General features: G+C 38.2%; 1 protein-coding gene and 1 pseudogene across 2 annotated transcripts in view; one reads left to right on the top strand and one right to left on the bottom strand.

Annotated features, from left to right (window-relative positions):
• Window positions 1-5816, bottom strand: part of LOC136265434 (gamma-tubulin complex component 5-like) — a 30376-nt gene extending 24560 nt beyond the window's left edge. Inside the window, exons 1-10 of one of the 2 annotated variants that reach the window (XM_066060278.1) lie at window positions 5684-5816; window positions 5582-5634; window positions 5479-5532; window positions 5322-5427; window positions 5167-5269; window positions 4786-4862; window positions 4440-4502; window positions 4302-4391; window positions 3231-3370; window positions 2303-2392 (exon numbers count right to left, since the gene is read on the bottom strand). In XM_066060278.1, coding sequence (XP_065916350.1) covers window positions 2303-2392; window positions 3231-3370; window positions 4302-4391; window positions 4440-4502; window positions 4786-4862; window positions 5167-5269; window positions 5322-5427; window positions 5479-5532; window positions 5582-5634; window positions 5684-5749 — 842 coding nt within the window. In that variant the 5' untranslated portion in view covers window positions 5750-5816. Of the gene's footprint in view, window positions 1-2302; window positions 2393-3230; window positions 3371-4301; window positions 4392-4439; window positions 4503-4785; window positions 4863-5166; window positions 5270-5321; window positions 5428-5478; window positions 5533-5581; window positions 5635-5683 lie in introns of those variants that run through there. The other variant, XM_066060279.1, reaches the window with a different exon arrangement.
• Window positions 5817-5847: 31 nt separating this feature from the next.
• Window positions 5848-26157, top strand: LOC136265433 (uncharacterized; annotated as a pseudogene).
• Window positions 26158-26617: the final 460 nt, after the last annotated feature.

Genomic DNA, 26617 nt, shown 5'->3' with positions numbered 1-26617 from the left:
TATCGGATCGGCTATCGGTTATCGGCTTCTTTTTGTGGCATCAATATCGGATATCGGTACATGCCAAAAACCCATATTGGTACACCTCTAGAACTCTGCACATCTATATAAGATGAACCAAATGAAGCACTCATCATTTAAGAAATACCATGCTGAAGCTTCCAACTGCTGTTGTTTGTCATTTACAGTGGATTGAATGCAAGGGCATAGAGCAAAACTCACTTGAATATTTCTATAAACCACATGGAAACCGTGAGTAAACACTTGTCCCATTCAATTTATGTATTCCTTTATAAACAACTTTAAAACCAGTTACAGTCATTTGGTGTAGTGGTTAGTGCACACTTCTACCAACCATGAGGTTGCGAGTTTGATCCCGGCTGATAGAAACTTGGTTTTTTACTGTGCTACCTTTTTGGTGCACTTTTGCAGATGTGATCTCCAGCTACTTCAAATCTATGCTCAAGTGTGAAAATGCCAAAGCAAAAGCATTCTTCATCTTTTCGTGCTTCTCAAACAAAGAGATTCAAGTGGATTCAGAGACAAGATCCTGTTAGACGACAACAAGAGGAAGAACAGCGATGTGAACAATGCCAGCTGGCTTCTACTAGTGCCAGTGCTTCCCTTGAACTGACTGCAGAAATATATGAAGACATCCAGTAGACAAAAAGAAGACAGCGTAATGCAAAAGCTCATCACTTTGCCTGTCTTGATCCTGACAGAAGATGAAAGGAACAACGACAAGACACAGCTGCGCATTGCTGAGCTTGACAAGATCCAAAAACTAGACAACACAACAAATCTGTGGTACAGCTGCTCACTGTCCAGCTTGACAAGACTCAACAGCTAGACAGGAAGAACAGCACCCCTTGTGCTTTGTGTCATGACAAATTACATTATTGTCAGACATCTATCTGACCAGAATTTGACCGGATTTTGTCCAGTGTTTGGGATGTTATCATAAGCGTTAAAACTAATACAGGTTAGAAGATTTACTAGGGATCTAGTACATTACACATTGAAGTAACTGCTTTAGCAAAGAAATTAAACACTATGGATTAAACTTCTAGCTATAAATAGTCAACATCAACCTTTTAGTAGTTCATTGATGAAAGCTACGACTGTTCAATTAGAGTAACTGTTTACCGGTACGCTCTATCTACAACCATGTCAAGCATTCCAAAACATAGCCAAAAAGTATACACCACCTCATTATAGTGACCATGTCCTAAACATAGCTAAGGTATACTTCATGACCTCATTAATAAGACCACCTCATTATAGTGACCATGTCAAAAGGTATGCTCCATGACCTCATCAACAAGACCACCTCATTATAGTGACCATGTCCACAACCTTATCAACAAGACCACCTCATTATAGTGACCATGTTCCAAATATAGCTAAGGTGTGCTTTATGACCTCATCAACAAGACCACCTCATTGTAGTAATCATTACTCAAAGATAACTAAAATGTACTTCATAACCTCATTAATAAGACCACCTCATATTTATTGAGCCATATAACATATTTTAGTCCCACAGATGACGTTTCATTATACATGGACTTGTAAGGTTCAGCTAAATTAAACGTCTTACATACTACTAGTACAAAAGCTGGATTTGAATAAACGCCTGTCTCATTTACAAACCAGGGAGTTTCCAGCATATTTGGAAAATAAATCCCTGGTCTCAAATAGAGGCCTGCGCTATTAATGGCATTTACTGTTGGTGACTTTAATCTTTTCCCTTGCTGCTGTTTCTTCAAACTTACTAACGTTAAGTTTAGAACACTCTGAGGGACAAAGGTACTAAAAATAACCACGTGAGTAGTTCATGTGAGTCCACGTGCATGTAGATATGCATCATACAACTGTTTTTTAATCATTAAAGGTTCTCTATGCTTACCATTCCAATTATGATGCTCTACCACAACTCAAATTCAATTAAACACCAGGACATATCCAAACTAAATGCCCGGCTTCAAATAAAGGACCTATTCGTTTACAGGCCTGGGAAGGAAACAGAAATTTGGGCTTATATATATGAAGAGATATGGTATACAAGTATGGTACCACCCGAACGCAACATTGTGAGCACTAATTGTGCACAATTAAAAAAAAAAATTGCTAATGAAGGGCATTACAGCCTTTTCGTTTCCAAGCAATGAAATGGCTGCCACACCCCTTTATGAGCAAGGTTTTTAATCGTGCACAATTAGTGCTCACAATGTTGCATTTGGGCGGTACTGTATGACCACATTACACATCAGACTAACAACTGGGGTATATTTGTCCTCACCAAATGGTCTCCCGAACAACCTGGAACTCTGTCATTGTCACCATGTCCTCCTTTACATCACTGTGACCAATACCTTTGGCATAAGCTGTCCTGTAGAAAGACATACAAGGATACAGTATATAGTTCTATAATAGGTGGATAGGTACCACAGTGACATGCACATACCACAAACACATACAGTAGTGATGTACGATACCACTTTTTCACTACCGATCCGATACCGATACATTTGAGGCCAGAAATGGCCAATACCGATCCGATACCGATACTTTGCCCCACAGGCATTTCTCACAAGAAACAGCTAGTGATTTAGCTTACTAAACCCATTTGCTAATCCCATCAACTGCAGTTTGCTGGATTTGTGGCTATCAATTACGTACGAAGATAGGCTTATGGCTTCAATGAATCTTATTTCGTGGCTTACTTCAGTTTCCACTGTACTAATAATGCTAGTAGCTGGCTTCTTTTAAGGAATTCATAGCTTATATCAGCTTTTGCTCAACTCCGTTCAATGCGCTATGTACGCCGCCATCTTGATAAGTAATTAAATCACGTCATTTAAAGTATCGGTTGGTATCGGGCATTTATAGCTTTACCGATACAAGTCCGATACCACCAAAATAGGGCCGATACCGATACTAGTATCGGTATCGGTGCATCACTAACATACAATACACTACAGTGAGAGAGTGTGTGTGTATGTGCATGCATGTGTGTGTGTGTGTGTGTGTGTGTGTGTGTGTGTGTGTGTGTGTGTGTGTGTGTGTGTGTGTGTGTGTGCGCGTGTGTGTGCGTGCATGTACTGTGTGTGTAGCCCACATGCAATGTGTGTGTAGCCCACATGTAATGTGTGTGTGTGCACTGTATGTGTGTGTAGTGAGATGAGTGTGTAGCCCACATGTAATGTGTGTGTGCACTACACACATACCAATCATTCACTAAGGTACAATATCTATTAGCTGCTGCTGATGGTTGATCACCCACTACCACACCATCACGATATTGACTACTCCAGTATAGTGGGATAAGATGATCACGTAACCACATCATACTTGCTGTCATGGCAACCTGAGGAGTACCACAAAACAAATATGCAACCATATAACCTAAATATTTTGAGGGAGAAAATTTTGCTGATTTTGAGGTTTTGGAAGTTAACAGGAAAAATTTTACCCTTTAAATATTAAACCTCCATATAGCCTAATACATTTCGGGATTGTTTATAAATCCATGAAAAATATAAATTAGGTAACATTGCTCAACCTCGAAATATTTAAGCTATGCGAAATCTCCTGAAAGTAGACGTTACTGCGGGAGTTGAAATCTGGAAAAGTCAAGTGGCTTATTTCACTAGACAATTGCACCCATAAGAATCTCATTAACACTTTTATTAAGTCACCGAACATCAGTTACGAGTTGATGACTAGCTATATGTTAAGATGTATAACTTCAACACTTGGATCCCTACTTTCTTTTAAAATTCACATGTTAGTACCACACATGAGTGTTGTATTAAGGTGACTGCTTTATTAGAGTATCTTGGATTATGCTGTTTGAAACGAGTGAGCCTCTGTTGGACAAAAAGTGTAGAGTGGAAAACTGTGGTAATCCCAAAAAGCACATGCCACACTTGAGTTTTTATTGCCATGTAAAATGGAATTTATGCAATATTTCGTTTAGTTTCAGCTGTGGTCAGGCTGGTGGACCGGCAGACAGGCAGGCAGACCAATAATGCATTTAAAATTCAACATTGGTGCTCTATTAAACAAAAGTCTCCCATGAAGATATTTTATCTCTACGACAATTTTAAAGTTAAACATATTTTGGATACACTTTTTATATTTTGGAAGGGGCTTGGGGGGGACCTTACTATACAGTACTACAATACAGTATGATGTTAAGCACAGTGAAGCCTCACTTAGCACACTTACTTAAACTGTCCCATACACAGAACTGTACTATATGTATTGTATAGATTTGAATACAAACCAAGCACAACCTTTCCATCCCTGTCCCACGATGCAGGATCATCGTCATCATCATCATCATCATCACTGATAGTGTCAGTGCCAGCAGGTACTCTACTAAGCTGTAGTGTGTGCACGTGAGGTGAGTATGACATGAGAGGGTGCCAAACCTTACGAGATCTGTTAACATTTCCATCAACATCATCATCTTCATCATTGCTCCAGTCTGAAAGCTGATGAAAACAAATGGATGACTGGACAAATACTTGGAATGTGGGCACCTTGATGATCAGGACACTTGTCCATGGTCTTATTTGCATTGGTGCATACGTATATTTATACCAAGACCCCACTTTTAAAATAACCCTGAATATAAGGACATCCAAAACAAGGAGGTTCCATGTATACGTGATATGTACATAATGCTGATATAGTAACACTCATAATATTTCAGACAAATATTCTTTACAAGGGATGTTTTCCATAAAATTTAATAATTAAAAAGTAGCTTTTTACCTCATCATCCATCTCGTAACTAGGCAACGTGATTCCCTCCATTAAATATGCTGTCCAATCAAAATTATCTGGTAGGTCTACAAGTGGAATAGGTATAAGATAATACTCATAAAGTTAATTACATACACGAGGATTATTATTGATTATGTACACTGCTACATGGTAAATGCACATGGGACTTGTGTTATATGTAATAAAATTATCAGAGCCTTAGTGTCTAGCACTGAAGGTCTGACAGGATTTGAGCTGCAGGTCACCCAATGTCTAGTCAGCAAGGTCACCTAACCAATGTAGCCACCTGCTTACAAAACTTTGGTCAATATTTTCAAATGACTTAACATGACATGTATGCACACACACACACGTGTACAAGTATTTTACCATCTAGTTTAGATCCATCCAAATCAACAGGAGAGTATTGTGTATTAGTTGGTGACTCAGCCAAACACAACAACAGTGACAACACTGAATAATGCACATCAGACTATCAGACCAATGATGGGGTGACATCACCATATACACTGTACAACACGCACCTTTGAATAAAATGAGTCAAGCTGACAGTCGAGGAATCTCTCAGTATAGTTCACCAATCCATTAGCCTTATCATCCTGTGCGTGAACAACGAACTTGTCTCGTAACCTGCAGAAATTAGAAACCATTCAGTGAGCTGTCTCAAATTTAGGGTCCTACCCAGAAATGGTTCTTCCAACTTTTAAGCTGTCCGTTTCCAAAAAGCGATGATAACTATGGAATTGGATGTACTAAGCATTTCAAAAGTGCTTTAGTTGCTTACTGAAAGTGTGAGAGTACGTATTGCAATGAAATACGATGACTTTCGGACTTGGGCTGCAGACACAACTTTGCTCAACGACTACAGCTACTACACATAACTCACTTCAAATCCCACTAGTGAGGTAATCAACTGACTGGCTAAATCTTTCCAATTTTCCCTGTAAGCCATTTGACATGAAGATACACTACGCACCAGTTAGGTACTACTTCCGCGCAGGCGCTTACTGGTAATTAATATCGAGGGTCGACAGCACGAGCTTACACGTGGTGACGTGCTTACACGTGGTGACGTGCTTACACGTTGTGACTAAGCAAATACACGAAGATGGCTGAGGAGGAGAAGTTATCAGACCCCTTAGAGTACTTGAAAACGACCAAAGAAAGATGTCCTGATGTTGTCTACATCTTCACGACAAGACAAGCGAAGCTGTTGTCGCAAACCGAAAATGACCCATACGACCCTAACGACGTGAACCAGGAGTTCTTGAACGACTACAGTGCTTGGGGAAACATGAAGCAACTAGTGGACCAGAGCAGGCAGAGCTTGAGGAAGGATATGTCGACTCCACGCAACGTTAACGAGCCAATTGCTGCAGAAGATTTCTTGAAGCAAACGGAAGTGCTAAACGAGGTATGTAACATGCCAAGTGTAGGGAAAACACAATAGAACAGGATCCTGGAGGAAATACAAGGGATATGCGGTTTTCTTATACGTGTAGATTCATGGTACGTGTAGCTACAAGGTTATTTGCACCAAAGTACAAGAATTTGTGCTGTTTCATATTCCCCAATAGGGTGATGTAATTTAGGGTTGGCAATTAATGAAAAAAATTAACCCCTAGTTTAGGCCACTCCAAGAAAATTCTTTGTTTCCCACCTCAAAAATACATGCGGGATGAGGTGCTCTACAAAATACACTTGGTGATTTGTTGTACTTCAGTTTTCACTAAAACAGTGCTCGATGTGTCTACAATAAAGAATCAACCTACTGAAAACCACTTAACAAAGTGCAAGGTTGGCCCAGCGATCCCTTCTTGTTTTGCAGTTTTTTAAGGCGTACAAGTCAGATGACGCTAGCGCATGCACTAATCAATTAGAATATACTTACGATACACGTGTACTCGCAATGATAAAGTGTGACAGAGGCTATTGTTGTAGCATACATGTTTTCCTTTGTTGCTTCAGTACTTAACACTAGCGTTAGGGTTGTATAGTGATGAGTCAGACTATTTGCATAGCCCCATCACCTTGCCTGGTGGTACCACCTAGCTACCTGCTAAGAATAATTACTGGCTCATCTCTACAGTTGTAACACTAGTGCTAAAGCAACATCTACGCTACAAGAATAGCCTCTATCACGCTGTATCACTGCTAGTACACATATATCGTAAGTGTATTCTAATTAATTAGTGCATGCTAGTGTCATGACTTGTAAGAGCCAGCAGCAACACAGTTGTAGCTCGATAGTGGTGTTTCCAGTGTTGCAAGAGATGGATAATTCCTGGATTATTGCTTAAAAGCTGTTTCCAGCTCAGTCCGCGAGTCCAGTCCAGTCCATGGAATAAAGTAGGCCATTTTTTAAACCTATTATGTTAGTAATGCTATAAAGCCTATTAATAATAATAATAATAACCTATTCATGGGGGGTGTTCAAAGGGTTCCATGGACCCCCCCCCCCATCCCTTTTGTAAGAACCTTAATGGGCTATGTACTGCCAAGTTTTCTCTAATTCAGTACACCAAAATCAGTTTATTAGTAAAGTTATGGTACTCATTGCATACATTACTAGTAGGGCTGAAACAAATACTAATACTCAGTGAGTAATTGTTAAGGACTTTGGTGTTTGGTTAGTAAAATTGGTATATAATCGAGTACTTGTTAAGATCACGTGACCCAGCTCACATGATGCATTTGCCATTAGTGAATGACGCAATAAAGGCTATAGGGTTTGATTGGCATAATTTCTTGTCAGGGACACTAACATCACTACTTTAATACAGTGTGTGTCATTGTTGTTACTGGAAAAGCTGTAAACTATTTAAGGTTGGTACAAAACATGTCAAATGACTATGACTACAAGTAACTAGTATTTGTGAGTACTCAATTGTTAACTCTAGAGAGTACTCGAATACTAAAAAACCATGATAAATTACTAGTGAAAAACACTCATTTTACCTTTCTTTAGTGCAAAATCACTTGAAATTGCTATCCCAGCATCTTCATATGAAATAAGCGTCTCTAAAATTGATTATCATTTCGATGGTTTAAAGCTATTGCTTTCCAGCCAACACTGTTTGTCTCAAAATACTTGTGTACAGTGGCCCCACTTGCTATTTGGTTAGTTAACAAAGGATAAAGATGAAGAATAGTGCTACTACAACACTACAACATAGTTCTAAATGCAAATAATGGATTCCCATATTTTTATTGCTAAATGGCTTCTTTATATAATAAGAACTGCTGGTAGTGAATAGCCTAGAGAAACTTAGAAATTTATTGAGGTGAAGGGTGGTTGGTAATCTGTTGAATGTGCATTTATTAATAGGTCGTGGAAGTGCGGGACAACTCAGTAAGTGATAATAGCAATTGTATATAGTTTTTATGCAAAAAAGTTGATAACTTGCTGTACATCAGTGAAACAAGAATGTAAAGATGAATAAAATGGCAAATTTCAATTTTGTCTACAGTTACTGTTTTTTCACTTGATAGTCACTAGTGTACCTATGCTTCTTGTGAAGAACCACCAGAGGGTTGTTTTGAATGTTTTTCAAGGTGGTATTTAGGTGAGGATCTTTGTAATAAAACATGGGCGATTCCTATTATAAACCCACTATATATCATGGTTCATAATATGTAACTGGATCTGCGAAAACCTGACACAATTGCACAAGCCTAAATATTTCCAGTATAAAGCATTGAATACAATGGGTGAAATACTTGTGTATTATTAAAAAAATTCCATGAATTTTGACATCTTGTTCGTAGTGAACAAACGGCCTAACAACAAAATCCAGGATATCATCTTATTCCCCCACTTAAGAGAAGTTATAAAATCTTTGTTTTGTTGCAGTAGACCCTAGGATATGCAAGTTATGGGTGTTTGTTTACATCATGCCGAAATGATAGTATGCGATCAATTGTTCTGTACATATTTCGCCTTTGTACATATATAGTGAAGAAAGGTAATACAACGAAAAACGTACCCAGTGATCTATATCCCATTCATGGTAAACACAATGGTGCAAATTGCATGTCATTTTGCTCAGACGTTACAACTGTTTAGTAATCGCCTGTAATTTATTTTCTCTATACTTGCTATACAAATTAATTTTTCTACTTTTGCTACTTTATAGGGCAGCAACTCACAAAGTTATTGGCACATGAAGCTGAAACGTAGCCAGAGCATATACTTGTCTAAGTACATTATAAATATTTAATAAACAGGAATTTGAAAAATTCATGATTGTGTTGGGTTTTGGCAGATCCAGCTACATGTGAAGATGAACTATTTTGTCATCACCCAGCTCTTCTTTATCATAGTAACACCACTGATTGATAATTGGTCTTCTGAGTGTTGTAAAATAAGCAAGTCTGCTTTCTAAGATGGTTTTTAGGTGACTACAGTATTAAGGAAATTGCAAAAATTCCAAGGTGATCCCTATGATGGACCACTACCGCAGTTCATGATATGCAATGGCCTCTGCAACCACATGACTGCATGCATGCATTCCTCTGACTATGTAAAGTATATTCTATTGGTCTTTTAGACAGTATTCCTTTGTTTCCCAAGCCCAAAAGTTTAATATTGGCTTTTTGCTCTTGCTAGGTTGAAGAGAGGTTAAAGAAGATTATAAATTTACGGCTGAAGACTACCGAGGAGAAGCACGGTGAAGTTAGGCTGCCAAGAGTAGTGCGTTTGTGTCGCAAGTTCAACTTCTCAAAGAATGAGACTGAGATAACATGGTTCACGTTTACCACGCAAGCTGGCATTGGGAAGGAAGACAGATATGGTGGCTACGGGATTGATGGTGGCTACAGGACTGATCCCATCTCCTTGTGTTCGTTCTTGGATATACCGTTGCAAGAGGTGCTTGACTTTTTGGATCCAGATCGCTTACACATGCAGGAGGGCTTCTTCCCTGATGTCCAACATGGTTACATATTGTCTTCAGCTCTAAGCTATGACCCTGATGTCTGCAAGGCATTGATGGGGGTAGAATTAAAACAGAGTGATTTCCTGAAGATTGATCAAACCTACTTAGCAGATGTAATTGCTGAGGAACCTGAACATCAACACCTTCGGGACCAAACAATTGAGGATCAATCCAAGAAGTCTGATGAAGGAGGTGCTCCTGGGGAAGGTTGGCAGTAAATCATGTAGTATATGTAGCTACTGTTGATTTCTTTAACCTACTTTTTAGTAGTTTACTGTAAAATGAACATACACTTACTGTAAGTTAGCGTTAGTCAGACTTAAGTTTTGTTTTTTTTGTGATGTCTTTCTATAACCTGGTAGGTGCTAATGTTACTTATACAGTATTTTCTGTAAAAAATTGATTTGGAAGAGAGTACCTTGTAAAAAAATGTTTCCCTCTTTTGTTAAATTGTTCAGTCCCCAGCAGTCATTGGATGCTGAAGTGAGTTATCATGGTAGGTGTGGCTATATAGTAGATGCCACATATTGTCAACGTAGTATCCTAATCTAGCAAGTCAAGAGGGGGCCGAGCTGAAGATGGTAAGCTTAACATCAATAACACCTTGTTAAATTATTTGCTTTTTCGAAGTCTAGTGTAAATGGAAAAAGATTTTTTCTGTATCTAAGGCATATAGTGTATGGGATTAAATAGTGTAGGTAGTTTCAGTAACTTTGTAATTGAAGATCAACAACTTCATTTTCACTTGCTATTCTCTAGAAAAGGAAAAAGAGGAGAAGGAGGAAGATATTCAGGACTTAGACCAGTTATTGAGGACAGAGAGACTAAAGGAACAAGAGAAAAAAGAAGAAGCTGAACCAGTTGAAGTGGAAAAAGAAGCACAGGTCCTTTAAGTGTACTGGGTTTATAAAAGAGCCACATAGTTTGGTCTCTTTAAGATACTTTGTTATGTATAAGCTTATTCTGTGAGGTTGTACCATTTATTACTGTGATTTAGGAAGATGCAGATCCTAACAAATTTAAGCCTTACAAGAAGGACTTAGAATATCTTGACGATCATTTTCAGGTTGGTGTGTAATATGGCATGGTTGTCCTTTAGGCCAGACATTCTTACTTGTAGTATGTTTGTCATGTGCTGAAAGTCAAGCAGTGTAAAGTGATGATTGAGTTGGAGGTAAGTACTGTACCACACGTAGGAGAAAATTTCATCCTTCTGTATTACATTTAATTTATGTAAGTACCATATACCAGTGATACTTAATGCAGTCATTATGTTAAATTTTTGTGATACACCAGCTACATTATGATGCAATAGTACATTTTCACATAGGATGTGCATTTTTGAAGAACGGTATGATATTAGGTATTTTATTAGGAAAAGTATGCTGAAAACCTTGCACTCTTATAAACATGTGGTAAGTTTTTATGAATTACACTTATACCCACATTGTGTTAGTAGTAGTAAAAGTTTAGGACAAATGAAAGGACAATTGTACCACAAAGAAAGGTTTGAAGTATCCCTAAAGTAACACATAGGTCTGTGCTTGCCCACAGTGTAAACGCATTTGACTTCATGTATATGTCCACCACTGAAACACCAAAAATTTACTTACTTCATCAAATTTGGTATTAAGTATTTTTAGAGAAGCACATCGACATTTGAAAAACGAGCTGAAAATTACTTTTAAGTACTAACACCTAAATACCTCCCAATCCTATTTTCACATATCGGTATTTTGATTGCACAGTCACAGAATTATGGTTGTCTGATTTTGTAAAATAACTGGCTTGTTTACCTGTTCCATAGACCATTAAACGGAGCAATAGCTAAACAATAACATGTTTAGACTCTATGTACATGTGACAGTAACTGCACAGCTGTTAGTTATACTGTATCACCATCAAGAGTGCTGATATTTTACTGATGGAATATTTATAGAAACTATATGATGATGGCCACAGAGATGCTCGCTGCATGAGACAAAAGGTAATAGTACTGTTATCATATGAGACTTCCCTGTATTTTAATGTACACCTATATACAGTACCAGGGTTGAGGTTGTCTGCTGGATCAGTTGGGTTACGTTTTGTCTGTGTCACGTGGGTCTCATCTGCTTATAGAATATCCACCTGTATGAGATCACTGATTTATAGTAATTTAGCAAGTTTGATTGTGCTGATGGAAATGCCAGTGTACAAAACTTATATAGAGCCACACCCATTTATCTGTAAACATTTAGCTTGGAGCCACACAGACTTATTGAGATTGTATATTACTGTCTGTTGGCATTTATGGAACCATGTGCACTTATTGGAACTGTGTGTGTACCTATTATGTGGAGTCACGCACACCAATTGATTATTATCACCTGTTTTGGTGGTTACTTGTTTAACATGTTCTCTTGTACCTATAGTTGAGTAACCTCCATAATCTATGCTATTAATGTAGGGGTCTTGCATGTGTATGGCATTGTGCCATAATCATACTACATAATTTATAATGCCAAGATTCAGCACTTGATGCACATATCCCATCCAGACTTCTGTTGGGTCAGGCTGGTCAGTTGGTCAACCAGGTAAACAGTACCAAACCACTTTAAACACTGCACAAAACAACCCTGTGTATCTTTTATCCACACTTCATTAGTGATTGCTCCGACAAGCCATCATGTAATGTGTACATCTTTATGTGACTTCTGTTCTTTGCAAAATACTAAGTGGTCCCTAGGGGTTTGAATAAACTAGATCTTTTTGTAATTTTGTTTCTGTTTGCAAGCTATACTTTTTATTGTGGAGGTTACATATTTTACAATTTGATAATGATCATCATCATACATCTTGAGTTTACAGCTGCAGAAACTGTCTGTAGTATAAAGTAGTGTTATATATATAGTGTACAATAAGATTGGATAACCATATTGGACTTGTCCTTATAGAGAGAAGCCGAGACCAAGTGCAAAGTTCAGCAAAAGAAATGTGAAAAGAGATTAGCAGTAAGTACTTCACGGTGACTGAAATAAACCAGTTATTATGTCACGTAATTGTACAGTAGGTACATGTACATGAAGTTATGTAACACTTTCACTGACACCTCAGGTCAAAGGAGCCACCCGGGCTACATTTCATATATAGCCCAGACATAATGTAGCCTGAGTTACAACTGGGAAGCAATTATAATAGATGTTTAGGCTATAATCGATTGTGGGAAGCAACTAATACTCACGTGATTAGTATGCACGACTGGAATTTAGCCCTGAAAACCATAAGCCACTCAGACGGAGAGCATTTTGTTGTCCTCGCTATCCTACGAGTTGAAAACATTTGGCTAAGGTGAGAAGTAGGGCTATAGCTTATTCAGTAAGGGTTTCCACACATTTTCAAATACGAACCACACCCCCGTTACTGATAGCACAAAATTACCACTCTACATGATTTAACCACTCTACAAGCAAGCTTACTCATCTAGGCCTTTTGTAAACTTTGTAATTATTCCATAAATGATTCAATAGCACTGATTAAAACATTAAACTGACGTAACTGAAATTCTCTGTGATGTCTCTAAGATTTGTCCGTTCAACGTAGCCAGAATGTACTAGCTGCTGACCCATAATCAAATTTTTCAGGCAGGTATATATAAACTATCCAGTGTTTACACTTGTATTAGTTTGGGTGATTGATCACCCAGTGCAGGCTATTTTCAGGCTATTAGCCTGATAGGTGTTACATATTAGCTATAACACGGGGGCATTCGGGCTTTGCCTGATATGTACGGGCTCTTAAGTGTACATTATCAGGCAAAGCCCTCATACCTGTGTTACAACTATTACTTGTATTGTAGGTAGATGAGCAGGCACACATGGTTGCTCATGATCACTGTACACATTGAGAAATAGGATAGTATCCTTCCAGCATTACATTGCAATAATACACTTGTTTGAGTGATGTAGTTTAAGTAAATTATAAACTTTGTAAGATCTAGTCATGAGGTTTCAAAGCACAAACAAACACTTTGTTTAATTTCACTCTATAGTTTGAAAATATTTTGTGGTTATATGCCGATGACAGAAATGATGTGTTAATATTATGTAGTTGTATAAAGTGTTGTTTGTTGTTGTTTACAGATCACACGTCAGTCCACCAACTGGGTACCTCGACTAGAGCGGATGGTTCATTCTCGTAACCTGACAAGTTTTGAAAAGAACATCATTTTGCTTCTCATTGGAGCTGTCATTCAACCAAACAAAGTTAGTTTCAGTACTGTAGGTAAGAAATTTTCATGGGATACATATTTTCGTGGATTTTGTGAGTATAAATTTTAATCAAACGGTACAGTAGTACTGTTTAAGTAGGGATTGCACCAAAATTGACACACGCTACCAAAAATGCTGCTTTTATAAAAATCATTCTAGAGACATCTTACGCACTTTTTCCTTGAGAGCATAATTATTTAGACGCCACTAAATTATTTAAAGCATTTATGCTACTGTTACTAAGAAATCTGGTAGATGCCTGTAGGCTGCATAGAGACCACTGTCACACCCAGTTTGACCAATCTATCAGTTACTCTAACACTTAATTGGTCTAGCTGTATTATAATGATAGCACCTGATCATCGGTACCCCTTGATAGGCTAGCTATATAGGTTGACTTGAGGTATTCTAATACAGCAGTCACCCTAATAGAACAGTCACACATGTATAGCTGTATGCTATAACAAAAGAACTTAACAAACTAGTATTTTAAGAATTATCAAATTAAAAATGAAGTAGGGATCCAAGCGATAAAAAGTACTGAAACAAGATGGTATTGTAACATAGCTGGGTGAGAAAATCCCTACTTTGGCATTGATCAAAACAAATAATTGTTATGACATGCCAATGTAAAGAGTTTCTCACCAAGCTATGTTATAATACCATCATTAATCTCTTGTTTCAGAGCTTTTTACCACTTGGATACCTATAAATTGAAATGCTAGTATTTTACAGCCCAGTTTACAAGTTGGTGTGGAGCAATCTAGATAGAGATTAATGCTTAAACCACAAAAATTTTTCCATGAAAATTACTAATTTTACCACATTTTGGCAATCCACAAAAATTTCCTTGCCTTATAGTATGCAATGGACCACTTGCAACATTACTAGAGCGATATATAAAATTGCTTTTGAATTTATTATACATCTGTGTGGATGAGAAATTTATGAACATTAGGTCATTTTATGGTATGTTAGGTAGTTTTATGGTGAAAGGAAAATTTTTTTGCATTGATCTTGTTAAATGTATATATTAAAACTTTTGCAAAATACAAAATTTTAATAAGCATTTTTAGCCATTCTGAAGACACACTTGGGCTTGATTGTACCTACCCAATACTGCCAAGACACCATGAAGGTATTGTGAGGCTGGTTTGGGGGCAATTGTTTGGCAAGAAAAGCCCAAATCTTTATGATCTCTAATGTACAGTACTATTGTACTGTAATTTTTACCATCAAAAATTTCTCTACTGTTAGCCACAATCCACTCAGAAACAGCATTTTGCTATGTCTGTTCTTTAGTTTCAGTCACATGGAGCTGGAGTGTCAGCTCAGGGCACTACAGTTGGTGAGCTGCTTCGTCTTTACTGTACTGACCTGGAGGAGGAAATTGCTCATCGCAAGTATTTCTATAAGTCAGCCACATTAGTGAGGGAGGGAATGATCATCGTACACAACTCTGGTCTTACTGGTGACACCAACAACGCCACTGTAAGTGGTTGTGTGTTATATTATTAAGATGGTGATAGTTACTTTATGGGATTAACCTCACATTCTAGAGTTCATTGATGAGCATAACTATATTTGATGTTCATAACAGGTTGAGATAGATCGTCGTATGCTTGACTTCTGTGTTGGACTGGACACACAGAGTTCTCAGAAGTGGTGGAAGGATCACACTTGTACTTCCCTAAGACAAAATTTGAGCAGGTACGTATCCACACATCTGTACAAAATTAATGTTTTAATTTCTAACATTGGCAACACAACCCAAACCATGTAAACTGTACATACAACTAATTGATTCTTTATAGATCATGTACGATCTAAGGCGTGGCACTTTATTACATCATCAAAATAACGTATCCATCGTTTTTACGGGCAAAACGCACAAATTCTATGCTAGGAAATTTTTTAATGCTAAAGTAAGAAATTATACTGAAAGATACAATACTAGGTAAAAGTATATAACATACTTGTGCCGTGGTGAGTTATTCCGCTTGGGAAAGGTTTTGCAAATTGCAATAGAACACTTGGTACTTTTGCCCTTACTTTTACCGTAAACTATATATTGTGAAATCTGAAGCCGTAGCACCTTTTTTGCCAGACCACGCCTTATATATAGCATCCCAACAAAGCTTGCAATATTCTAATTCACTTTCAGGTTATACTTAGTAAAGAACAAAAGCAGTTGATTTATAGCACTGTCAGTAACTTTGAGGCATACAAACGATGCTGTAAGAAGTTGGGGTTGGATGATGTGATCACTTACGGTGCAGGAATGGTATTGTTGTTCCATGGACCATCTGGTACTGGCAAAACTATGGTGGCTAATGCTCTGGCCAACAAGCTCAGTAAAAAGGTGTGTAAAGTATATTTGTACTGTATGTAGGTAAAATAGTTTTGTTATTTCTAGTTCTTGTTTTAGGTTTTGTTAATAAACTTTCCATCTCTGGGTGGAATGACAGCTGGAGAAAATTTCAAGTTCATTTTCAGAGAGGCTAAGATCAATGATGCGATCTTGTTCTTTGATGAATGTGAGGCCATCTTTGAAACAAGAGAACATGGAGGACACAATGTGAACTTGTTGTTGACTGAAATTGAGAGGTGAGGAGAGTTAGATATGAATGTGTGCACGCGTGTGTGTGTGTGTGTGTGTGTGTGTGTGTACGTGTGTGTACGTGTGTGTGTACGTGTGTGTGTACGTGTGTGTACGTGTGTGTGTGTGTGTGTGTGTGTGTGTGTGTGTGTGTGTGTGTGTGTGTGTGTGTGTGTGTGTGTGTGTGTGTGTGTGTGTGTGTGTGTGTGTGTGTGTGTGTGTGTGTGTACCCCTATATCCCTTGGTTGCTAATTGCAGTTGTTAATTATTTTCCATGCAGACATGATGGTCTAATCATTATGGCCACTAATCGTCCCTTTGATTTGGATGAAGCCATGCACCGCCGTATCACCATAACATTAGAGTTCCATCAGCCAGACCACTTGTTGAGGAAGGCAATATGGGAGTCTCATATGCCAGATGAAATGAAGATGGCTGAAGATGTTGATCTTGTAAGGCTCCATCCACCAGGAATATCATTTTAATATGCTCTACTCCCTTAGCACGAGTTGTCATTGCGGTATGAACTAACAGGAGGCTTTATTAAGAATGCTATTCTGTCAGCTCTAAGTATTGCAGTATCACGTGATGGAGAAGCTCCTATAATCACACAAGATGATCTGTTGAAGGGAGCTAGCCTTCAACTAAGAGGAAAACTACGTATGAAGGTATTTATAAATGTGTACAGTAGTGTGTCGTGCAACCAGGAAAGCTGGCAAGCCACACTGTGGGTATGGGAAGAAAATGCAATGTTCATGCATACATAACACTGTGTTCCTTTCTCCAAATGAAATGACTTGCGTGCTGAAAATGCCCTTCATCTTCACCACCCCACCTACCAAAATCTTAGTAAGATCGTCTTATGCATTCATAAAGTGCAACTCCTTAAAGTTCTACTTGGTTTATCTTTTCTTTGTTTTAGGGCCAGGGCTTGAGTTAATCTATCTTTTTCATTAGGTTTAGTGAGTTGTATACAATCACTGGACTGGACTGGTGGTCTGGACTACTGAACTCAGTTTTTTTTTTAGCACGTGTTTTGGGCAACTGGTGAACAGAGCTGTGAAACTGGACAGAGTATCATAACCAGTTACTAAGCAGATCATAACTGTCAGTTATTCGGGTAACCAGAATGACATTTCCTATAGTTTTTATACTGCACTAGCGTTTAAGCTACATGCCCTTAAAATCTGTAGTACAGTTTGCTAGATTGTCATTGTAAGTGGCCAAAGCAATAGGCACCAAGACATTATACATAAGCTACTACAAGTGTGCTATATATCAACGTTAAAGCACAAGAAAAGCACCCAAAATGCACAATTGAGAAAATATCTTAGAAATCATTTACCCTATAGCGGAAAATTTTGGCGGGAGAAAATTTTGGCGAATTTGGCGAGCGTGCATTGATTCGCCAAAATTTTACTCGCCATTTTTCTAAACACTGAAAGTATAGTAGACGCTGTTCATTAGTGGGTGAATATTGTTACAGCGGTGAGTGGTTAGTCTTCCTATCCCATTGAATACAGTATGGTTTTAGACTACTAATAGCTCAGGCAGATGGGCAATTCAGCTCAAGCGATTCAGCTCAGTGCCCTCACCTCGCTTGCCACGCGTGTCCCAATGACTTAGCGAGCTAGTGCATGCTGTTTTAATTACAGCTAGCTCTCGAGCTAGCTATTTGCATAAGAGCGCGTCGATTCGAATGAGAGGCATTGAACTGTAGTAAACTTCGTCGCCTACGCAGTCAGATCAAAATTGCGTAGGCAAAGTGATGTCATACATTCGCCAAAATATTATTCGCCAATTTCTGCCAATGATCAATTCGCCAAAAATTTCTCCCGCCAATATTTTCCGCTATACGGTATTCAATTTTGTAGAAAAATAACTGATAACCGGAATAACTGGTTTAGTTGGTAATGTGTCACAACACTAACATTGAATGTGAAATATGTAGGTGAACCTGACATTTTACCACCTGTTCTAAATCTTAGCATTGTGTGCAATTCTCTCTCTTGGCATAATCTCTCTTGTATGGCTACCATTTGTCTTGTCATGAAGTACAAACCATACAGTGTGTAATATGCATCCTAAATACAAGTTATAGTCATCAAGTTAGCTAAGTTAAGTGGAGATCTAGTTAACTTTCTTGCTATTCCAAAGCTGATACATAGCTGCAGCTGGACGATATTGACAATTAAGTCTAGCGACACCTTTCTTTTGTATATGTGTGTGTGAGTTTCTTTATGTGCAGGGGAGTGATCTTACTAGCATACTTACAAGCAGTTGCCCAAATATTTGGTAAAAAAAGGAAAATACCTGAGTCCAGTAGTCCAGTCCACCAGTCCAGTCCACCAGTCCAGTCCACCAGTTCAGTCCACTAGTCCAGTCCACCAGTCCAGTCCACCAGTCCAGTCCACCAGTCCAGTCCACCAGTCCAGTCCACCAGTCCAGTCCACCAGTTCAGTCCACTAGTCCAGTCCAGTGATTGCATACAACCGGTTTGGTGCTAGTTCACAGGTTTATGAACAATTATTTACGTTAAAAAGTCCACCATGTCTACAAGGTAAACCACTTATGGGAATAGCTACAGAAGTGGTCTATGTATAGGTTAACCATCATATCCTTTTGTGTAGCTTAAAGAAATCAATTGCAGTGATGGACAGAGTTATAAAGAGGAAGCCAACCTGGTATCAGATTGCAGGGTAAAAGTGCTTTAATATAACAGTCGCCAAAAACTGTATGAAAATGTTAAGAAAAGGTTTCTAACCAAGTACCTCTTTACATTTATAAGTTACAACAGTTAATGCAAAGAGCATGTCTTTAATCCATAAACACTCTAATATAGTGATCATCAGTAGTCCCTGTGAAACAGCAATGGGAAATCTAGAAATCTTTGACCAGAGAATGTTACAACAATACAGAAAGTATATAGAACAGCCAAAGAGGCATTTTTGTACACCTCTTATTCCAGTTTGCTATGGTCTACTCCATACTTGTAGGACTTCCATCGTCGTGTGGTTCCTGCTGGTGGACTGGATGAGGTGGTAGTAGAGGAGAGGTTGATGAAACAACTAAAGGAGATTGTTCAGTTTGAGAAGGCTCGGTATGTTACTATAATAAGGTGTCACATGTATGATGTACATGTATCACTTGTACAGTTCAGTACTCTTTGGACAATGGGGATTTGGTAAGAGGATGACTGAGGTATGTATGAGTTCAGCACAGTATTTTGTGCCTCCTTTGTTATAGTACATATGATGCTTTTGTACATATATAACATCCAAGCTAATGCTCTTGCACATTTCTGTAGGGACTTACAGTTCTACTCCATGGTGCACCTGGTACTGGGAAGACACTGGCAGCTGAAGCAATAGGCTATGAAGTAGGAAAGCCATTAAAGGTATAGCAGATATGATAATCCAGGTTGTTAATGTAGTACACACTACCTTATAAGGTGATCAACTGTGGTGAATTGTTGAGCAAGTGGGTTGGTGAGAGTACTAAGAATATTGACAGCATCTTTGAGGAGGCACGTGGAACTGATGCCATCCTTGTGTTTGACGAGGCTGAAGGATTGTTTGGAACTAGAACTGACATGAGGTAAGAAAGTAATGTGTCTGGTAATTGTAGCTGTTTGGTTTATGTACCTACTTACTTAACTATTCATTGGGGTGAGCCTGAGTGAGTCCTACATAGACTAGAAGTACATGCGGTTTATGTGTATATAAGTATGTACACATGTATATATGTATGCATCCATCTGTGTCGTAGTTGTAAATGATAAATTTGGTAAACATCACACGTTGATTTACATGGTCAATTACTAACGCTTCTTGCATACTCAGTATCCGTTCAGGTTCTATCAAAACAACAGCTGAACAGGCCATACTGTGTGCAACCAATTTTTATTTAAAGTAAAGTTTTGTAACTACGTGTATCATACAGTACGGTAGTACTGTATATTAGGGATCATGGAGATTTGGGTTTTCCTAGCCAAAAAATTCACCCAAAAACCAGCTTCACAACTCCATCCTGGCACCTTGGCAGTATTGGTTAGGTATAACCAAGCCCAAAAGTACCTTCAGTACGATCCTAAAGGCTTCCAATAAATTGTTAAGTAATTTAAAAAAAAAATTATACAATGGAATTTTCTACTGACTAACTGCCTGCCTGCCTGCCTGCCTGCCTGCCTGCCTGCCTGCCTGCCTGCCTGCCTGCCTGCCTGCCTGCCTGCCTGCCTGCCTGCCTGCCTGCCTGCCTGCCTGCCTGCCTGCCTGCCTGCCTGCTTGCCTGCCTGCCTGCCTGCCTGCCTGCCTGCCTTCAGGCAAGTGTAACTTGATAACGGCTAAGGCTACGGGCTTGATTTTTTCACTGTTCAACGTCGCTTCGTCCCGAGACATGCCTTTTGGCATACCGCAGTACGTACAATGCACGCATCATGGAGTTACCTTTGTCCTCCTTTGTGTCTCATTTCTTTTTGCTGACAGCCAAAGGTGTTGATTCGTGGTAGCGCGATGCATGGCTTCCCTACAGTACATTTGTAAACGAGAATCGTCCGTATTTTCCATGGTGACTGGACTGATTGCAGAGATGATTCTAACACTGTTCTTCATTTGTAACGCTGTGTAACGGGCTGAACATAGCTAAAAGTGAAGCGTAATATAGCCGTTGCACTTTCGAGGCAGTAATTGATAGTTGGGGGCGCGCGAATCGTATTTTCGTGGTGACTGGATTGTTGCAGGGGGACTTCTTTTACTGTTTTTCGTCTGTAGTGCTGTGTAACGGGTTGAACATAGCTGAAATCGAAGCGTAATGGCCACTGTACTTTTGAAGTAGTTTGTGATAGCTGCAGTGCGCGTTCAGACGAAAACATCAATTCTGGCGCCATCCTTTCTTTTGATGCGGTATGCGTTGGTTCACCAGTCATAATAATGTTACAAAAAAAGTACACAAACAAGTTAAAGGAAAAATTAGAAATTTTAAGTTCGATTAGGGATCATAGAAAAAAGGTAGAGAAACAAGGGAGGTTGCCTACACCTCCAGATATACTAGTGAACATTTAATCCCTAATTCAGTCTCAGTCTTGGGTATAGACTGGATTAGGGATTAAATGTTCGCTATTATATCTGGAGGTGTAGGAAACCTCCCTTGTTTCTCTACTTTTTTTTCTATGATCCCTAATTGAACTTAAAATTTCTAATTTTACCTTTAACTTGTGTATAAATGCTGTTCCATCTCTCACCAGTAACTCTATTTCTAAGCAGAGCTTAATTTAATTCTTGAGGTGTCAAGGACAAATATCCTTACATATTCAGTGAGGACGTAGACTTAAATTGTACAGACATGAGCTATAAGGAATACTTTACATTGCTGAAATTGGAATAGGGAGTTTCCATTGTACTGCTTTCATTACTATGATTGAAGGTTTTGAGGTTAACTACAACCACATAGCTGCAACATATCAACAGGCAGTGGTCATTACAGCAGTACACTAAGAGGAGATGGCATTGGTAAATCCTTTAGTTGGTATCTCCTAGCAACCAAGTGACAGTTATTGTTAGCACTACAAACAATCATGCACACATCAGCCTTTATGGTATCACTATTGGTTTTGCAAGGGTAAGTAGAATTCAAGGAAAGCGGGAATGGGATGGGAACGGAAAGTGGGAACAGGGCGACCTATGGAAAATGCCTGATAAAGGTCATCATGCAATATACATGTTGGAGTAGGTAGGATTTTAGCAAAGATCCTTTCACTAAAATGATAACAACACTCTAATAGAGCAGTCAAGAATGTTATGTCAACTACCCCACCTGGGACTTACATTGAATTGATGGGCTATGGTTGTCATACATTAGGTATATATAGACTAGCTAAGTCATCAATATTGAAAGTTAGTTATTACCTTGAAACCATAAAATTTAAAACATCATAGGCCACTATAAAGGATTCTAATTAACTCACATGCAGTGCCTGCATATAGATTTGGGAAGTTATACCTGCAACCTCAGAAAAGTCACATTATGGGTATATGGTAGCTGCAGTATAATGTAGGTGCATGTCTCCAATGAGGAGGCTAAGTGGTCATGAGGACTCCTCTTGAAGACACTTCAGCTTGACAAAGCATATACCAGTGCTGCTGCATTCTCCCAAATTCTATGAGGGGCACTGTCGGTTAACTACAGGATACTTTGTGAATCTCAGTTTTCATCAGTATTTAGTTGAGTAGTTATAAATGTTTATGGTAACTAACTTTCAATGTTTATATTGATGACTTAGCTATGACAGCTATAGTCCATCAATTCACAGGCCATCAATGTAAGTCCTTGGTGAGATAGTTAACAAAACAGTCCTGACTGCTCTATTAGAGTATTTTATTGCAAGTGACTATTCTATTAAAGTGTTCCAATTGTTTTAGCAAAAGGATCCAAACAATGCTGCATAGACACAAAGCACTGTAAAATCTAACCTGTATATTGCATGATGATCTTTATCAGGTATTTTCCATGGGTCGTTTCCGTTCCCGCTTTCTGTTTCCGTTTTCCTCAAATTCTACTTACCCGTTTTGCAAGGACATTTGTGTCCACCCAAAACTCATTATGGGCAGACATTGTGCTATTTGTGCGGCATTGACTGACCGTTAATTTAAGGCCTGCTTAGCATAATTAGCGTAGCCTAGCTATCGAACAGAGCTATCAAATACAATAACACATTTATAAATAGTAAACATTTATGCCTTCTGTGCACAGTGTCATATGTGATTGTTGTCATGCATGATTGTTATATGTGGCCACTCAGGCTCACCCCTCGATGATGTTAGCATCTATCTAGTATACATATTTCTGTAGTACTTCAGCTGATCGCTATGCTAATGTTGATGTTGGTGTGCTACTCTATCACATTGAACGATTCCCAGGAATTGTCATCCTCACCACTAACCTCATTGATAACATCGACAAGGCATTCTTTAGGAGACTTAAATTTGTGTTGCTGTTTGAAGTCCCATCTCATGCACTTAGGGAGAGGCTATGGAAGGTATTAATTTCCACCTTGATTTGCAATATATCAAGTCACACTGTAGTATGCTGTGCAGCTCAAGGAAAGCTGAAGCATGTATCATACAGTATGGTAGCATCGTATATTAAGGATCAAAAAGGTTTGGGTTTTAAAATATCGGTCAAAAACCAGCCTCAGATTACTCCCACAACAAACTTGGCAGTATTGGTTAGACATAATCAAACCAAATAAGTTGATGTTGTGCAACTTCTAAAATCTGGGCACCATGCAGCTAGCTGGAATCAATGCAGTACTACATACAAAATTATCAATTGATAAATCATTGTAAATTTGTATTTTGTACTTCACTAAATATTTTGTAATTCTGTAATTATGTTGCTATGAAGCATACCTCGGAAAAGTCATGTTAAAGCAATAGTGATGCACAGAAGTATCTTCTTATCTATTTTATAGTGTTTTCTTATGCGAATTCACCAGGCAAAGCCTCAAAGCTGCTCTTAATTTTTGTTCACGTATGTATGGGCTACATCCCCTTTCAACTCTAAGGAATTCATTAGATATGGTAGCCTAGGAGGCTAGCTCATTGTTTTTTTGGCTGTTTGATGTCCATTGGGAATGGCTTTCACAACATCCTTATAATCTCACTTCACCTGTATTTCAAACAGGTCGCATTAAACCAAAGTTTACCTGCCTGGAAGTTTAATGCAGGTGCTATATGGCCTTCATTTCTCACATACAGGCTGCTTTTAGTGTATAAAGTTTTTGTTCACATGGGTGTGCAAAGACAAACAAATATACAAGCATACACTTTTCAGTAAACACTTTCAGAAAACCAGGCATGCACCCACAGCCTGCTGAAGGCCGGCTGTGGGAATACCTTCAGAGTGAACCAAAACCCTTCCAGCAAATTTATATGATTATTTTATTTAACTATATTTTCTAATAACCTGACTAATTGATGCCTTCAGCCAAGTATATAATGTTACGAGCTTGATTCTTCACTGTTCTATGTTGCTAGGGACCAAAATGTGCACCACACCGACTGCAATGTAATAAATCATGGATTTATCTCTGTCCTGTTTCTATTTCTTCACTACCGCTAAGTTGTTGGTTCGTGGTTAGCACTTAATAGTTTCTTTATTTGGCTATCACAATGAAGAATTGTCTCATAATTTCCATAGTGAATGAAATGGTTGCAGAGGTGCTTCTTGTACTGCTCTTCACTTGTAACTCTATAACAGGTAGAAGATAGCTGGAAATTAAGCAGAATTGCAATGTTACTTTTTCAGTAATTGATAGTTGGGATACGCATTCAATCACACGTTACTTTTATTTTGTATGTGAAACCATTTTTCCTTGTGTTTTGGTATTCACTGGTTTACCAGTAATAAGTTGTGTTATTACAAAAACGTAAGGACTAAAGTAGGAGTTAATTGTCCACTAGTACAATTTTTCCTACGCTTGTTATTTAGGATGTCAAATTTTGCTAATTTTATTGTCTGGTCATATCTCTAAGATGCATATCTTCAAAGTCTTTGTTGTGCTTTGTGTTTTTTTCCATTAATATTTATACAAGAATTTAATATTTATACAAGAATTTAAAATTTTGTAACAGCCTAGTGGAAGTATTTTAGGTTGCACTGAAAGCACTTTAGACTTCTAACCGGAGTACTGCCAAGCCACAATGAAAGTATTGTGAGACTGGTCATACACTCTTTGCACATTTTTGTGTATATAGATGTACTTTTAGCTATATAGTCAACATTTTTATTGTGAATGTGTAATTTTCTAGTTAACTATTATGTTTAGGGACCTGCCATTTATACTGCAAACACCATAGATGCCTGAAAGCATTGAGCAGAATACTTGTGCCATACTGTAAATATTTGCTTTTCAAAATATGTACCACAGATAAAGAAATAAAGATCAATATACTCTAATAGAACAGTCAGTAACTCCAAGACATTCAATAGCTGACTGTTCTATTAGAGTAAGTCAACCTTTTTCTATATCACACATTTTGACAAGCAATCTGTGCTTCAGCTACTTATTATTTCCCATTTTACTACCAAAATATGGGAACTAAGACACATAAATATCAGGCATAATTTGAGTATAACATGCAAAAATTTTGAGCACTGCAGCATAGCATACTAGATAGAATAAAAGGCATATAGTTCTTGTAATGTTCTACCATTTGACCAAATATATATACTTATCATAATGTAATACTTGTTCTATTATCTAGTTGATATTACCACCTGAAGCTCCCGTAGCTGATGATGTTGATTTTACCCGACTGGCCTCTTATGAGGTTACTGGTGGTAGTGTTAAGAGTGCTGTGTTCAGGGCAGCATCCAGAGCTGCTCTAAGGGAGGAAGACAAGAGAACTATCAACCATACTGACCTTGAGTCAGCCATTGAGGAGGAAATTAACAAGAACTCATCACAGACAAGTTTTAGGAGACAAGACTGATGCCACTAAAATGTATGATTAGAGACTAATTACTGTTGCATAATTATTGATTTTATTGAATCTGATCATATCTTATACTACTAGTATAGTACTGAATATAATTATACAGACCAAGTACCAATAGTAGCAGGGTAGCTTAGCAAAAGTATTGTTGCAGGGTGGATAAAAGCACCATTTTGGACGCAAGTTCTTTATGGTGCACTTATCAATATTATAAAATGGATGCCCACCAATCCTGATTATGTGTGGGCTGAAAACAAAATGGCCATCATGTAGCCCCAGAATAGTACATTCACAGTATATCATACACTTGAATATGGAGTGAAATGCACTTACATAGTTTTTCTATTTTATGTACAAACTTGTCAAATGAATTAGCAAATGGCACTGTAAGTTAACTTGTGCATGCATGCAATTTGAGTAGTCTTCTTAGACCAGTTAGTGGCAGTTAATACCAATGTTTAAGATGCATGTTCACAACCGCTGCTGTGGTCAATGCATTAACAGGCATTTGGACTAGTTAATAATACACAAATTTCTACA

Source organism: Dysidea avara, chromosome 9 (assembly GCF_963678975.1).
Source record: "Dysidea avara chromosome 9, odDysAvar1.4, whole genome shotgun sequence".
Classification (NCBI taxonomy): Eukaryota; Metazoa; Porifera; class Demospongiae; order Dictyoceratida; family Dysideidae; genus Dysidea; species Dysidea avara.
This window is presented reverse-complemented; position numbering and strand designations above follow the sequence as displayed.